At 40.5% G+C, this 15,368-nt stretch overlaps 1 protein-coding gene across 1 annotated transcript in view; it reads right to left on the bottom strand.

Annotated features, from left to right (window-relative positions):
- Lrrc72 (leucine rich repeat containing 72) overlaps positions 1–7,175 on the bottom strand; it is a 62,415-nt gene extending 55,240 nt beyond the window's left edge. The window contains exons 1-2 of the mRNA XM_004626551.2: positions 7,041–7,175; positions 1,229–1,302 (exon numbers count right to left, since the gene is read on the bottom strand). Of these exons, the coding sequence (XP_004626608.1) occupies positions 1,229–1,302; positions 7,041–7,175 (209 nt within the window). The remainder of the gene's footprint in view (positions 1–1,228; positions 1,303–7,040) is intronic.
- Positions 7,176–15,368: the final 8,193 nt, after the last annotated feature.

The raw sequence follows: 15,368 nt of genomic DNA, 5'->3' as shown, positions 1-15,368 counted from the left end.
GTTGTTGTTGTTGTTTGTTTGTTTGCTTTTTGGTATCAGGAATTGAATCCAGAACCTTGTGCTTGCCAAGCAGGCACTGTGCCACTGAGCTATATCCCTGGCCAAAATTTATTTTAATACATTAATACTTCAAAATATTAGCTGTCAATGTTATTAATTTTCTTGCAGTAGCAATATCAGTGCTGAGCTTTCTGCTGTTAGACAATATGCGATTCTCTTTTTTGAGGGAAATTTAGATAGTTAAATAGGAAGTTTGCTCTGCTCCTAAGAAGCCTGTTCCAAATCGATTGTGGGCTGCTGCCTTGTGAGGTGAAGCCCAGTGAAGACAATGAGAGCACTAACTCCGCTCTGAATGCTGGCAGTGACTGGTGCTGCCAGTGAGACATCAGCACCTCCCAGGGCACGATTTCTGCGGTTACGCATGGGGATACCGATAAAATCCTTCGCATTTCCCAAGGGCAACAGAGACTTCAGCAAATAGCCATTTCATTCTGTGTATTTGCCTCTGGACTGTAAAATATTTCCCCTCAGCTAAATTAAATAGAAATTTAGTATTCTAAAGCTGTAAAAGGTGTCCATCATACAAGATCATTAAATATCTATGGTCAGGGGATCGATTTTGTATATTGCTATTTTTTCTAATGTTTTAAGACTATTCTATCTACTTACTCTAGTGATCAATAGTGTACAACTGTCAAAATTACAATAGGCTTAGATATGAGACATACTGAGCATATAAAATATTTATGATGATCGCAAAACTGACCAGTGGAAAGGAACAAAACATAGCCTGAAGTCTGTCTGAATTCCTTATGGTACCTGTTGCAGTGTACAATATGTATGTGTTTAAAACTTCAAATTACTTGGCCTTATCACCGAGTATAAAGGATAGAGCTGGGGGTTCTGGGAAGATGGCTCAGTGGAATAAGCACTTCCCTGGAAAGCACAAGGATCTGAGTTCAATACCTGGTTCAGCCAAAACAAACAAACAAACAAAAAAAAAGATAGACCTAGAATTCAAACCCAGCCTGGCTCATTATTCTTTGTTTTTATCCATTTCAATATCCTGCCTCGCCAAAAAAACAGTGAACCCCAGCAAATAATAAAACAATTAGAATGAGGTTGTCTATCCAGTTTGTGAGGTGGTGGAGGAAGTAGAAATGAACATCTGAATCTGTGGTGATTAGAATACGATACTATTTCATTTTTAAACATAAAGTACACTTACTTTTGAGAGAGGTACAGCTCAAAGACATCAGCATCTCTCTTGTATCCATATATCTCTAGCTGATCTTCAATTGCCTGATAACATATAATTAATCTGTCAAACCACATTCCAGTGAACAAAAATACTGAGACATTTGCAGTCAGTGACAATAGATCTCCAAGAAGATCAAAGAAAGGTGAATTTGGAGGCAACCGCACTAAAATGATAAATTCCAATACTACAATTATATATTATTTATTCCTTTTTGTGGTTGAATTTCATTATTCATAATCCTGGACAGATCTGGGACAGAGAAGTGTAAATAATTTTTAATTAGAGGGAAAAATGTGTTTGTGTATATGTAAAACAAAAACAAGCTTTTGATTGTCTATGAGGGAGGATAATTGGGTTTTTAAAAATTATTCTTAAATGTTCTTTTAAACTTAAATAATTTATATTTTATAGGATTCCTATATTTATCAAAGAAATCTAGTATTGGGTTGGAAGTGGGTGGAATAAAGTATAGTATATATTGTTATAGCAAATTCTTTTTATTATACACCATGTCATGCTTAACACCCAGGAAATTCTCAAATGTCAAAGAGATGAATAAGTGAGTGAATAAATATCATTTTCTTCTGAACAAACGTATTTTTCTTTGCTTAGGAAACAAAAAGAATCTTCAGTTATTTCCCAAAAAGTTTTCTTGGAAGGTGAAAATCCGTCAACAGCTATCAAAGTTCTTCTTTATGAAGTTTCTTTACTAATTTACAAAATCATATTTGTAAGCCACATGACTAAACATGGCAATATTAGTACCTGTCTTGCCATGAAAGAACAGAATGAGGAAGACATCACAGAAGTGAAAGGTATAATTGTTGCAATTCTGGAATGAAACAAACATTAATCACACTAAATAAAAACCCCACATTTCACCTGGGATTTGTTGTGGGAGGTAAGACTGTAATGTCAGGAGAATTTTTTCCCCCACGTTTAGTAGAGAGCTCTAAAGAGACTTTGGTGGTAAGAACAAATATTTAAAGCAATGAATGAGGTGGGTATCCTCCTAGTGGCAGAAGGTTACAAAGGTAGAATTCTAAATTCCTTTGAGTTCTTGTTAAACAAGCTGAACCTAAGGGCTTAGAGAATTTATAGTTTCAGGCCTAGGTATTCTTCTCAAGGTGTTTTATTACAAGCTGAATCTTGGAAAAGCTCATTAGATCAGGTTTAGCTGTTCTTATCTAGGTATGTTAACTTTGACTAGTTACTCTTTCAGTTTCTGCTGTGTGTAGTCAATCACAACTCGCCAGAGTGTTTGAGTGGTTGATGCTAGTCAAAATAGAACCAAAATTCTGCAGTCATCTGTTCAAATTACATTTTTTCTGAGAATTCTATTTTCATCTGATGTAAATTTTTACATTTCAATTTTTTATTCATTCATGTTTATAGTACATAATGATTGCATTCACTGTGGGGAGTTGTACATAACACATCTCAATTTTTTTCACCCAGTTTTATTCTCCTTCCCCTCTTCCCTCTCTCCCTCCCTTCCTCCTTCATCTCTTAGTCTGCTCCCTATTTGTAAAAGTTCTCTCTCCCTGTTCCCTATTGTCTTTCATTTTGCTCTTTATTTATACTTGAGTTTCTTGTATAAGAGAAAGCAACTATATCATTACTTTAAAACATCTATGTATATACACAGAGAAAAACCTTGGCATTGCCTATTTCAGCGTGCTTCCTTTGTGGTTGTGGAAGACTCCCAGCACTTGCAGCATAGACAAATGTGTGACCTTACATCAAGCAGAAGTTGAAAAACACAGAGAGGTTGGTGATGGTTAATGTTATTTGTCAGCCTAACTGGGCAACAGGAGGCTCAGATAAGTGGGAAGACATTTTTCTGTGCTTGTCTGTGCATGTTTTTGGATAAGGATGGCACTGGGGCTGGGAAATGCGGGAAGGAGTTCACCGACATGGGTGGGCATCGCCAATCCATCAAGGGCCAAAAAAACAGAACAAAAAGGCAGAGAAAGGACAAATTCCTGTTCTCTTCTGCAGCAGGGTCACGCATCTCCGCCTGCCTGGGGACCTGTGCTCAGCCTGCGGGCTTGGGCTATGTTATACTGCTGGCTGTCCTGAGCTACCACCAGCTTGTAGCCAGCAGACCATGGGATGTATAGGCCTTCACAATCAATAAGCCAGTCCCCCATTATAACTTCCTCAGTGTTTATATGTCTTATTGGTTATGCTTCTCTAGAGAAGCCTAATTTTTTTTTTTCATTTTTATGTAGTTGGCATAAGGCCTCACTACGCAGCGCAGACTCATAGTGATCCTCCTGTTTTCAGCCTCCCAGCACTGGGATGGCAGGTGTACGCCACACGCCCAGTCTAGATCAACGACTCAGCACACCCCGGGGGTGGGGCCGGGGCAGCACATGGGACTGGGGATCAAACCCTGGTCCTTGTGCTTGCCAAAGCAGGCATTTAGCTGATTGAGCTATCTCACCAGCCCAAGAAGCCTAATATTGATAGGTATCTAGACATACAAAGATATGTGAAGTATATTTTTATGTAGAAAAGTAATGGGCAGTATAATCTGTGTAAGTGAAATAATGTTTTTATTAAAAATAACATCGATATGCCTACAAAGTGTACACAGTCCTAATTCTTAGTGATAGTCATCACTTAGATCATAAGTTTCACATTTTAGGCAATATATTTTGTTTTATGAAACGGGTCCTTCTTGTTACTTATAGTTTTAAGTGATCCTCTTGCCTCAGCCTCAGCTCCTAAGGTTGGGAATATAGGTGTGTGCAGTGCCCCTGGCTTCAGGTAATACATTTATAAATGTTTGAATGTTTTATAATAAACATGTATTCATTTGATAATCAGAAAGCAATACTTATTTTGAAAATTTTAGTGACTGAATTAATAGAAGATTTAAATCAAATTTAAATTTGAAGCTATAAAAGAGTGAAGAGAAAGTAGTTGCATAATCTGTAAATTACTTGCATAATTAAGGACTCACACAACTCTTTCTCATGGAATGTTTCTTTCTAATCAACAATTTTGCATGAATTGATACAAAGTATTAATATCAAAGTGCCAGGGAACACGAAAATGTGCCCAGCAGTTTCAGGCTCCAGTGAATCTGCAGCAGGGCAGCCTCAGGTGCCATCCGCACTCAGCTTTCCCAGGGGCATGCCCACTCCTTCACTAAAGAAGCAGAAGAGCTCCCTTCCCCTGCCAGTGTTTATGTTGCAAAATATACATACTGTTGAATTTGCCATTTTAACCACTTTTGAGGTTATAAGCCTATGGTATTATGTACATTCCCAGGAAATACATCCCTCTTTCTGTGGGACTCACACAACAGCCATTTCCAGAACTTGTCCTCCATGGCTGGAGCCCTGCCCCCTTAAACACTGACTCCTTCCTTGCTCTGCCCCCAGCCTGAGGCAGCTACCTTTCTACTCTCTCACTCTATGGGTTTAAGTACTCTCGGTAGTTCATTGGCATAAACAGCATTCGTCCATGTGGGACTGGCTTATTCCCTTAACACAACATCAAGACTCATTCATATGGCAGCATGTGTCAGGATGTTGTGCATTGTTAAGACTCAGTAATATTTTATTGTATTTCCATACTGTGTTTTCTTTGCCCACACATCCATCAGTGGATACTTGGGTTGACTCATGTTTGGGCGATTGGAAATGCTATTGTGAATGCAGTGTATAAAGACCTGTGCAGCTTCCTGCCTGAACTTGGGTACTTTCTTTGGGTAAATACACAAAAGTGGAATTATTGGATTAGATGGTAATCCTGAGTTTAATTTTTTGAAAATTGCCATACTACATTCTACATGATTGCATGCAACAAGCATTCTTCAAGATGAATGTGTTTAAAAATAGTAAGTCCACAAAGATTCACTCAGCCATTTGTTAAGCCATAAACTGTAGTGAGATCTGATCTGTGATTGGCTAGTGAATGTAGCAGTGCATTGGGTAAGATGCCTAATCCCCACAAGTGTATCTTGTAATGGCAGAAGTAAGGGACATGTAAGGGACATACACAAAGGTTGTTAATATTAAAGGTTCAAGAAAACAAAGACACACAGGCAAGTTCAGAGAAAGAAGAAGATGTGAGGGTAGATCCAACAGTAGGGCATTCAAGAGTTACAAGAAGAGATGGTGTGAAAGGAAGAAGGGAGTAAGTACGTAAGAGAGAAGAAATAGCCTGAGATCTCTAAAGCCACGCAGACTTTCACTGTAATGAAAAACATGTGGAAGTCAGTTGTAAGAAATAAATTAAGAAAGGTAGACTGGGATCATATTTGGAGTGCTAACTTTGAAATTTGGGCTTGGAAGTGTGCACTTAATCAGAGCCCAAGAAAATCTTCTATAGGCTTGGAGAACTCTAAAGAGCACATAGTTTATGTAAACTAATTTAAAATTAACATAATTTTGTATGACCTCTGTATATATACACACAAATGAAATACATATATATTAGCTACATGATAAAATCCATATGAGAAAGGCCAACAGAACTTATTTTTTCCATGATGGCCACATGAACCTCTTGAACAACACCCAGTATGGGTTTACTACAAAAGCTGTTTTATTCCTTCTCTTTTGGGGTCTTTGCATGTTGGTACCCTAAAATTAAAGGCTTAGTTACTCAGCGTTGCAGGATCCAAAAGGGGTGTGCAGCTGGAGAAGCAGACAGGAAGCAAGGCCACCTCTAGAACAGCAAGGCTGGAGATCTCGAGCCCACCCTGGGCTGTGGCAGGAGAGGTGCGCAGTGAGCAGACAGCACCCATGTGCATGGAGAACATTGAACAGGTAAGTTGTTGGAGGGAAAGAGCAAGCACAAGGGAGTCCCAGGTGAGGTGATGAGCTGGTGGCTTGACAGTGGAGAGAAGCTGGGCTCAGCTGAGAAACGCTGGAGTGGCAGCCCTAGGGCAGCAAGAGGGCAAGACAGCCAAGAGGAAGCTGTAGGTGTAAGTGCAGATCTCATCTGAGATGTGGGGGAAGAATGCATGCTGAGGGGTTATGAGAGCCCAAGGAGCACATGGGCCCTGCCTCCATCCAATGACTTGTAATCTAGATACAACAGAAAAAAAAATGGCTCTAAACTGTGGAGTTTTTAACACCTAGAAGTCTAGAGTTTGCATTAAAGTCCCTAGCAGAAAGTATCATTGATGACCAACTCCCATGCCTATGTGCACAACACATCACACACTGGGACCTAAAGCGATCAGCTTTACATGAGTTGCAAACCTCCAAGCCTGGCTTAATCACATCAAGGTTTTCTAGGCAAGCCACGATGGCTTTCTGCAGGACCATTCATGTATTTTTGATCACACTTCTGAAAGACCTTCAGGAAAGAGAACTTTCAGAACTGCTTCAGAAAGTGACCAGAAGATGGGATGAGTGTGTTTTAAGCGAGGGAAAGTATTTCAAGGGGATTCATGGGAATGTGTCTTTTATTGTAATGAACTATTTAAAATTGAAGCGTTGATGGTGTATTTGGATAGCGCCTCAAATGTATGTACATACCCCAATATCAGGATGTGTATACATAGTAATGTCTAGGTAGATGTGCGTTGAGACTCAGGTGTTCTCAGTTAGTGGTGTGTTAATCTCTAACTTCCCTTGTTACAGAGGCAGAGTTTGTTCAGTTTATTACTGGGGGTTCCCACAATCCCCCAGCTCTACGCTGGAGGTTGGGGACCTCAGGCCAGGTGGAGGAGCTGGGTAGGACTCCCTAGCTGTGGCTGGGCCCAGACCCAGGGGCAGCAGCGTGCTGGACCCAGTGTGGTCAGGTTGCTTACCCTGCGGCTGCTGGGCAGGGCGGGCTCTGGGGCTCGCGGTAATCCGCGGCGTGGGAAGGCGCGGGGCATAGTTTGCGGTTCCAAGTTACCAGTTCCAAGCAGGCGCGGGCGGCGCCGACGACCCGCGAGGCCCATTGTTCCGTCACCGAGTTTGTTGCTCGCCTGGTCTCAAGGCCGAGCTCCAGTGAAGAGACTGAGGTCGCAGCCTTCCTTCTGAGACGCGCGGGTGGCTCCGAGGCCCTTGGGCTTCCGGGGCAAGGAGAGCTGCAGAGAGGGTGCTCGGCCTTGCACGGAAAAGAGCGGGCCGGAAGGCTGGGAGGAGGCGCCCTGGATCCCTCTCCGGGGTTCCGGACCGAGTTCGGGCAGGTGCAGGCCCCTGAGAGTGCGGGCTGTGTGCTGACCCGGCTCCGGGCACAGCTAGGAGCGCAGGGCTCCCTGCCGAGGCTCAGGGAGCTTGGGCAAGAGCAAAAGCATTACTGCCCCTGCAGTGTTGCACTGAGACACTTAGTTTAAAAGCCGAGTTTCTGGTGCCCTCGGACTCCGCACCCCATGACCAGGATGTCGCGCGCTTCCTGGTGGACCGAGGCCCGTGGTGGAGGCAGAAGTGGTCGAATTAAGGCTCCGTAGGGCTCCGTGTACACAGAAAAGGGGAACTTCCTGTTGAGTGTGTTGGCCAAGAGCGGGGTACATTGAATCCGTAGCTGAAAATCCTTCCTCTAGGAGCAAGCGAGAACAGAGCCGCTGTTTGGCAGGTGTCCTCGCATCCCCCATCCGTGCTGCAAACTCTAGCACAGACTACGTGATAACCTCTTTTGTAGGAGTCTGGTTGTTTCTGTGTCTGTCTCTGTGTCTGTGTCTCTCTCTGTCTCTCTCAGCCTCTCTCTGCCTCTCTCAGCCTCTCTCTCTCTCTCTCTCTCTCTCTCTCTCTCTCTCTCTCTCTCTCCCTGTGGGATCCTGTTTGTGACATCTCTTACGTGGGGGTGGGCCTAACACACCACAGTTAATAAATGTTGACTGAAATGAATGAACTGGCTTCTTGGCATCATATTTGAAAAGGAAATTGAGGAATCAAAAGTAGCTGTTTTTTTAAAAAAGCCATCTTCTCACACTTTAAAAAAAAGGTGTTGAAAACATCTTAGATGAGAAGACAAGAAAACGCTCTTTCAGTGTTTTTGAAAATAATTTGGAGCCAGATGTCATTGGGCACGTGCCTGTAATCCTAGCACTTTAGGGGCAGGCTAAGGCAGGAGGATCTGTATCAGTCCATAGTGAGTTCAAGGCCAGCCTAAACTACATAGCAGAACCCTGTCTCAAATATACAAAATAACAACAACAATGAGAAGAATTCAGGTCTGGGGCTGGAGTAAGAGTCTTCTAAGTTATCATGAAATAATCATCTGATAACTATTATTAAAGTAGTTTTTATTAGAGAAATAAAATAGGTGAAAGGAATGCACTTCAGTGAAAGTATTTAAAATAAGTTATTGTTTTCCATTTTTTCCATTAAAATGCAAATAGCACTTCAGATATTATTCATGAACATGCTACATAGAAAAATGGAAATGCCATTCACTTGTTTCAGCCACACAAATGTGAGTTTTTAAAGAGCCATGTTCAAAACAGGTTTACTGAAATCTTACACAGGTGGACTAGTAACCATTTAATTTCTATTAAAATTACATTTTATACCTTTGCCCTCTGTTTTAAACCCTTTTATCTTATACTAAGATTAATTTAAAATAACATGCACCACAAAACATTTCCTTAGGAAAACAACTCAAAAAACCACTCACTATAAAGTCTTACTGCGTTTCCCTCTTCAAGAAAAACATATAGTTTAATAATTAATTATAAAGGCTAAAATAATGCAAATTTATGGAACTGTCAAGGATGGAGGGTAATGAAGGCACTTGTTGAAGAAAATATCCTCACAGACATCCTCATATTGGTGATGTAAATTTTTAACCAAAGAATTATCCCTAGCATCACGAACAGAAAATTTTTACCTTTGTCAGGTGGGATTATAGCCTGAGGAATCTGGTGTAAAGTTTTAAAAATTCATGTAATAGGTGCATTTTCCTTTACAATCAATCTTGTGTTAATGTAAAAATAAAGAGGTTCCTCTGAGTCGCCTCAAATCTTTGAGTAATATTTATACTGAAGCAAGACACCCTGTTTCTCCTGCGGCTTTCCCTCCCTGGCCAGATGCCACTGCCCGCGGGGCTGTGCATACTCCGGGTTGAAAGCTCTATCGTATCACGCATGTGGGTTTGGACAAGAAGAAAGCCTTGTGCTCCAAGTCAGGGCATGTGGGGTGGAGGCTCAGCTCCTACATTAACTAGCTGTTGGCCAATTTCAAATCACTTATGGTCCAGGCCTCAGTTTCTTCAACAGTAAAATAAGGTAGAAGTTCAGTTAAAGGAACACTTCATAAAAGTGATAAAAAAAGTGATAAATATAAAAGAACCCACTTATTTAATTATAATGTCCTACAAGGGAAATAGTTATTGTTTATAGAATGAAAGATTTTTGTGCAGATGCTGACATTATTATTATTATTTTTTTTTAAATTGGAAAAGGATTTTTTTTTTTTTTTTTTTTGCTAGCTCAGGTTGCCTTATTGGCCTGGTATGGTTCGACTTGTGGAGCTGGAGACTAAACCACAGTCCTCTGCGCCTGACTGAGTTTGCCCAAGCAGGTGCTTTAAACAACTGAGCTAACCCACCAGCCCTGCTGACATTATTTTTAAAGAAAAAATTTAAGGTTGAAGTGTATGAGGAAAAATGATGCATGTGATGACTTATTAGACCTATATAACTTTAAAAATTCTTCTGATATTGTCTTGAGTAATTCCAATAATCACACTAGATATTCTATTTCTCAGAGTAAAAATACATTTATTGGATAAAATGATCACCCATTTTATGTTATAAACAACAAGAGTCAAATGAACAATATATCTGCTGCAAGCAATGCATAGTCTTACATTTTCTGTATAACAGTTATATATACCTTTTCACAATATTAGATAATCGTAGCATCACATTTTCATCATTGAAACTTTAGGTACAATAATAACCTATTTTAATTGACAGCTATAATTTGCTTCACACTGCTGTTAATAAGTTCTGGTAACCCACTGCCATTGGACTAGCCTAATTTGCTTCACAAAACGCAAATGATAGTGGCATGTTAGAGGACAGTTAGCAATCTCTCACAATCCTGCCACAAGCAAGGGTAGTGATTGCTTTTCTTAAAGACTATGCTTTCAAGGATTCTGTATAGTGAAAAGCATTGGAAGACATAGTGTCTACCACCAGAGCAAATGGCAGGTATCTTGTTTTTGTTTTTATTTTTACTGAAAACTAGTAAAAATAATGTCTCTACACCTTATAATAAAGAGAAGGCCAAGCAGCCTTACTATCTATTATAAAATATGTGGCCTCCCTAAACTCATAGTTCCTCTTCTGTAACACAATTCCCTCTTGACTTCAAAAAAAATTTCCATTTCCATTTTTTTGTAAATTACTTTTCATATACATTGCTTAAGTTTTAACACTCAAATACCGATTACTAGCACCCCACAAGCCAGGGTAGCAGGTTTCCTATTTCTTTCTTTTTTTTTTTTTATTTTTTTTTTGGTGGAACCGGGGCCTATTTATTTCTTGAAGTCATCAGTGGGTTGCTTCCAGTCATCTTGTGGTGTTCTGGAAGGTGGGAAGATGCCACAAGGTTAACACGCTCTTCTAAACAGTAGCACCAGGATTGCAATCTGTGAAATCACTAAAATTACCCTCCTTCACATTTTTCCAATTTAGTCTTGATTCAAATTGTGAGAGGATTTTCCCTAAACTTGCAGAGATGTCTTTTTAATGCCAGCAAGAATACTGCTTTCTCGTCATACATGATCCTACAATCAGGCATTTGGAGCATAAGTAATCAACGTAAATATGTACACCACGTGCATGCAAAAAGGCACATGTATGTATACATTTTGGTGCATGTAATCTACCTGGAGATGTACATACACAGAGTCGATGCTATATAGTTTGGGTGTGGTTTATTCTCCAAGGTTTCATGTGGTGGAGGTTTGGACCTCAGAGGATGGTGGCACTGAGGTGGTAGAGGTTTTAACAGATGGGGTTAGTGGGCAGTGGCTAGGCCATTGGTGGCACTGCCCTTGGGAAGAGCTTAAGGTGGTTGTCTTGCGACCCTGGCCGTTCCCTAGAGAGTGAGTTGCTGTGGAGGAAGCTTCACCCCTTAAATTGCTCTTTGAGTTTCTCTTTCACCATGTGCTTCCCTTTCACATCCCCTTGCCTTGTTATCCTCCATGGCTCCATCATGAGGCCCTCATCAGAGTCCGGATAACTGTGACTGCCCGATTGTGGACTTTCAGCCTTCAAACTTGTGAGCTGAGTAAATGGCTTTTCTTTCTACACTGCCCACTTTCAGGTGTTACTACAGCAGTAGGAAATAGACCAGGCAGGAAGCCCTCATGCCGTACTCAGGGATCCCTGCCTCTGGGTTTTTGCATCTTTCTAGGGTCCTTGCTTCTTGCATGTGGGCTACATTTATGAACTCACTTCTAACAATATGAAGGACAGGAAGTTACATCTGAGATTAGGTTATGGAAAAAATGATGCTTCCTATCATAACCACTCATCTGCTTGCTGTCTAGCTCATGCTGAGGGAAGCCAGTTGCACATGGACTGATGTGTACAGAAGCAAACATGACCAGGTACCGATGTCTGTGCCCGATAGTGGGAGAGAACCAAGGTCCACTAGTGAGGATGTATGGAGGGAATCCATTCTCCAAGAGAGTATGAAATAAGGGTTGTCCTGATCTTGATCCCAGCCTTGTGGAGACACTAACCAGAGGCACCCAGCAGAGCCATACACAGACTCCAGACACTCATGGTTGACAGTGACAAATGCTAATTATTTTAAACTAATTTGAGAACTTGCTATGCAACAATAGGTAACTAATTATAAATGTCCCCATATGTCTATTACTATGATATATTTAAAATATAGTTAAGATATAAAACACAAAAAGAGATATTTCTCTGGTCAAACACCCCTGCACAAGAGCATCCATGTTTTTGTCACTGTATGCAGTGACAATTTGACATTTCTCATCTTGACAAATTCTGAAGTAATATTCATATCTAAAAAGATAGATTTACTCTTGGAATGTTATGTAGATGGTATTGTATATTTATTTTATTGTTTCTTTTTCTGTATTTAGGACAAGGTCTACAGGGTTTCACTACGTAGATTGGACTCGGAGTGATTCTCCTGTTTTCAGTCTCCCAAGTGCTGGGATTACAGGTGCGCCACCACACCCAGTCTCAATCACTGTCTCAGTGCACCCCGGGGGCCAGGCTGGCACGGCAGGCTGGGGATTGAACCTTGGCCGCTGTGCTCTGCCTAAGCAGGCACTTTAGTTCACTGAGCTATCAGTCCGGCCCCTGCATATTTAAAAGCAAAAGTAAACCCAACTCTTTTACCATAAGAGACAATAATTTAGTTTGAGGATAATTTAAAAGGATAAATATTAAGCTACACATTAATCTAAAATGAATGCTGTGAAAGTTTTCACACTTTATTAATCCCTTTATGAAAAATTCCCACAATCATGGCAGATGAAGTCAGTACAGAATATTTCCTCCTACTTTTTTCCAGCACGAGCTCCGGCCTTTTCAGCCTCCCAGATGTTCTCATTTTGTTTTTGTGTCCCTTTCCCTACTTTCGTATTCCCACATAGGCCATGCCGTATAAATCTGAGTTTGGGTTCATTTTTCTTTAAATATTCCAAGGAATCATAAATCGCATCAAAGCCAGTTGCCTGCCTGTCACAAAAATGGGTCCTAAGTCCAGAAACAAAGATGGCCCCGAGAGTTGTACGTTTTGGCTACTTTCCCCACAATTTCAGTCTACGTGCTGTTGCCTTCCTGAGGTGGGTTTCCTCTAGAGTAGAAGGTTGGCACTGAGCCTCTGGTCTGATGTTCATTTCATTTTTTGTTTTAATTTTTTTTTTTTTTTTTTTGGTGGAACTGGGGATTGAACTCAGACACTTGGGCTTGCCAGGCAAGTGCTTATTCTACTGAGCCATCTCCCTGGCCCCCTTTTTTTCTTTTTTAAATTTTATTTATTTATATATTTGTGTGTGTGTGTGTGTGTGTGTGTGTGTGGCCGGGTCAGGGCTGGCTAGCATGTGGTGCTGGGGATTGAACCGTGGTCCCTGTGCTTTAGCTTGTTCTAAGTAGGTGCTTTAGACCACTGAGCCATCTCACCAGCCCCAGGTCTGATGTTCGTCAGTCACGATGTCAGCCATCCTCAGGCAGCCTGTGAAGAACCAAGACCTTCTCTGTGCTGTCGCATCACTACACGCCTGGATGCAAGTGCTAAATGGAGTGTTGACTTTAAAAGAACAATTTGCCAACATGAATACCAAAATGTTTCTGTTTATGAAGAAATGTTTCAAATGTGCTATAGATTTAAAATAGGGACAAAGGAACAGTGTAAAACATGAACATTGTATCAATTTGGGACATTCTCTGTCACTATATGGTTTTGACGTATTAACATATGAGTTTTACAGTCCATCAATAGATGTGGGTTTCTCTAGAATTCTTCATAACTGAAATTTTTGAGGATATGGGATCCTTCTTCTGGGCCCTTTTACCATGCTGAGGTAGGTTTCAAAAAGGCAATTTAGCTGCCAAATCATTTTCCTTACTGATCTGGAAGAGTTTTACAATCACTATTAGAGATGGCATCCTGAAGTCTTGGCCACAGATTCTTTCTTTTTCTCTTCTGCCTTCTATGATGACAGGATGAGACTCCAGAGTCATCTCCAGGAAACCTGGGTCACCACATGTGGCCAGACATGGGCTGTCAAAGCATTTCCAGTACCCTTTTCACTGCATAAGGAAACTATTTGAGATAATCTAGTACCCACTATTTATTCATTAATTCAGTCAGCAGGCATGAAATTAACTGAGTCCCTAGCACAAACCACACACTCTACCAGGGACTGGAGATGTGACTGAGAGACTCTCCAAAGACTGAAAGTTTAAAAGCAAATAGCCTAAATGCTCATAGCTTTAAATGGGCTTTAATTGTGTTTGTTCTGCCTGCTATTGTGTGGCAATCAAACGGATCATTAGAGATGTTACTATTATTTGTTTAGAGACTGAAGTATTTCAGTTGCCTTCATACACAATTCCAAACTGTCTTAGTGACCACATTCACTCTGTCTTTGTGGCCTTTATTCAGCTGTTAGGTTCTTGTTAATGATGTTCTCATTTCTACCTTTTCATATAAACCGAATAGCAGAGTAAAGTTCAGTAATTATTTTAATTAGAGGAATTCCATGTGGGAAAGTAGCTCAAAAGAAATCTTTTTCATAAAAATTGCAAAGGCATTGAGAGGTTTTTACATTGCAATTTTTTAAAGCTTCTGAAGCTCTACAGAATACTTTCTATTACCATGAATTCATGCGTGGGTATAACAAAGAAAGACAATCTTACACAATAAGGTGGTAGTTGCTCAGAAGCTTGGCATTTTTTCATAAATTTGCACACAAAAGGTAGACCAAGAACTAATTTAGGTTCTGTCAAGTTCCTTATACTTTGCCTGAATTTAGGAATAATTCAGTGAGAAATCAAGCTGAAAGCTCCCACTCTATGACCCATCTGACTAATAACTGTAGATGATTTTCACACGCATGAGCTATTGAAAATGAGTCTGGGGATAAGGGAGATAGAGTGACTGAGAGAGAAGAAAATACATAGGAAGAGAAGGAAGGAGAAGACAGCTTCAAAAGAGAAAAAAAAAGCATAGAAAAAAGGTGGCAATAAAGGGTGAAGCGAAGAATGAAATTCTGACAAAGAGGTTAGAGGGAAAGGAAGTGGAGCAGCAATGGAAGGGAACACCGTGATGGGGAGTTATTGTACAGCATGTTCCTCCTCCTTTCTACTTCTCCTCCCTCTACTTACAAATGTTCATTTCTGCTTTATCCTTTTTTAGAATCATTTTTCTTTTTCCCTTTCATCTTTTCCCCTTTCTCCTCCCTAGTTCCTCTTTCTTTTTGAACTTTTTTTTTCTGCTTCATAACATCTATTGTACATTTTGGTCCTTATTTATTCTTTCAGTTTCTCATACCAGGGAGACAACTTGATATTTACACACATATGTGTCCAATTTATTTCACTTAAGAGTATGGTCTCAGGGTGGATCTGTTTAGCTATGTCTCAAGTGCATCTTTTTTCTGCTTGAGTAGTACTCCAATATATATATTGGAGTATATTGGAATATATATAT

Source organism: Octodon degus, unplaced genomic scaffold (genome assembly GCF_000260255.1).
Source record: "Octodon degus isolate 3935 unplaced genomic scaffold, OctDeg1.0 scaffold00015, whole genome shotgun sequence".
NCBI lineage: Eukaryota > Metazoa > Chordata > Mammalia > Rodentia > Octodontidae > Octodon > Octodon degus.
The sequence above is the reverse complement of the archived record's forward strand: the minus strand, read 5'-3'. Positions and strand labels throughout refer to the sequence as shown.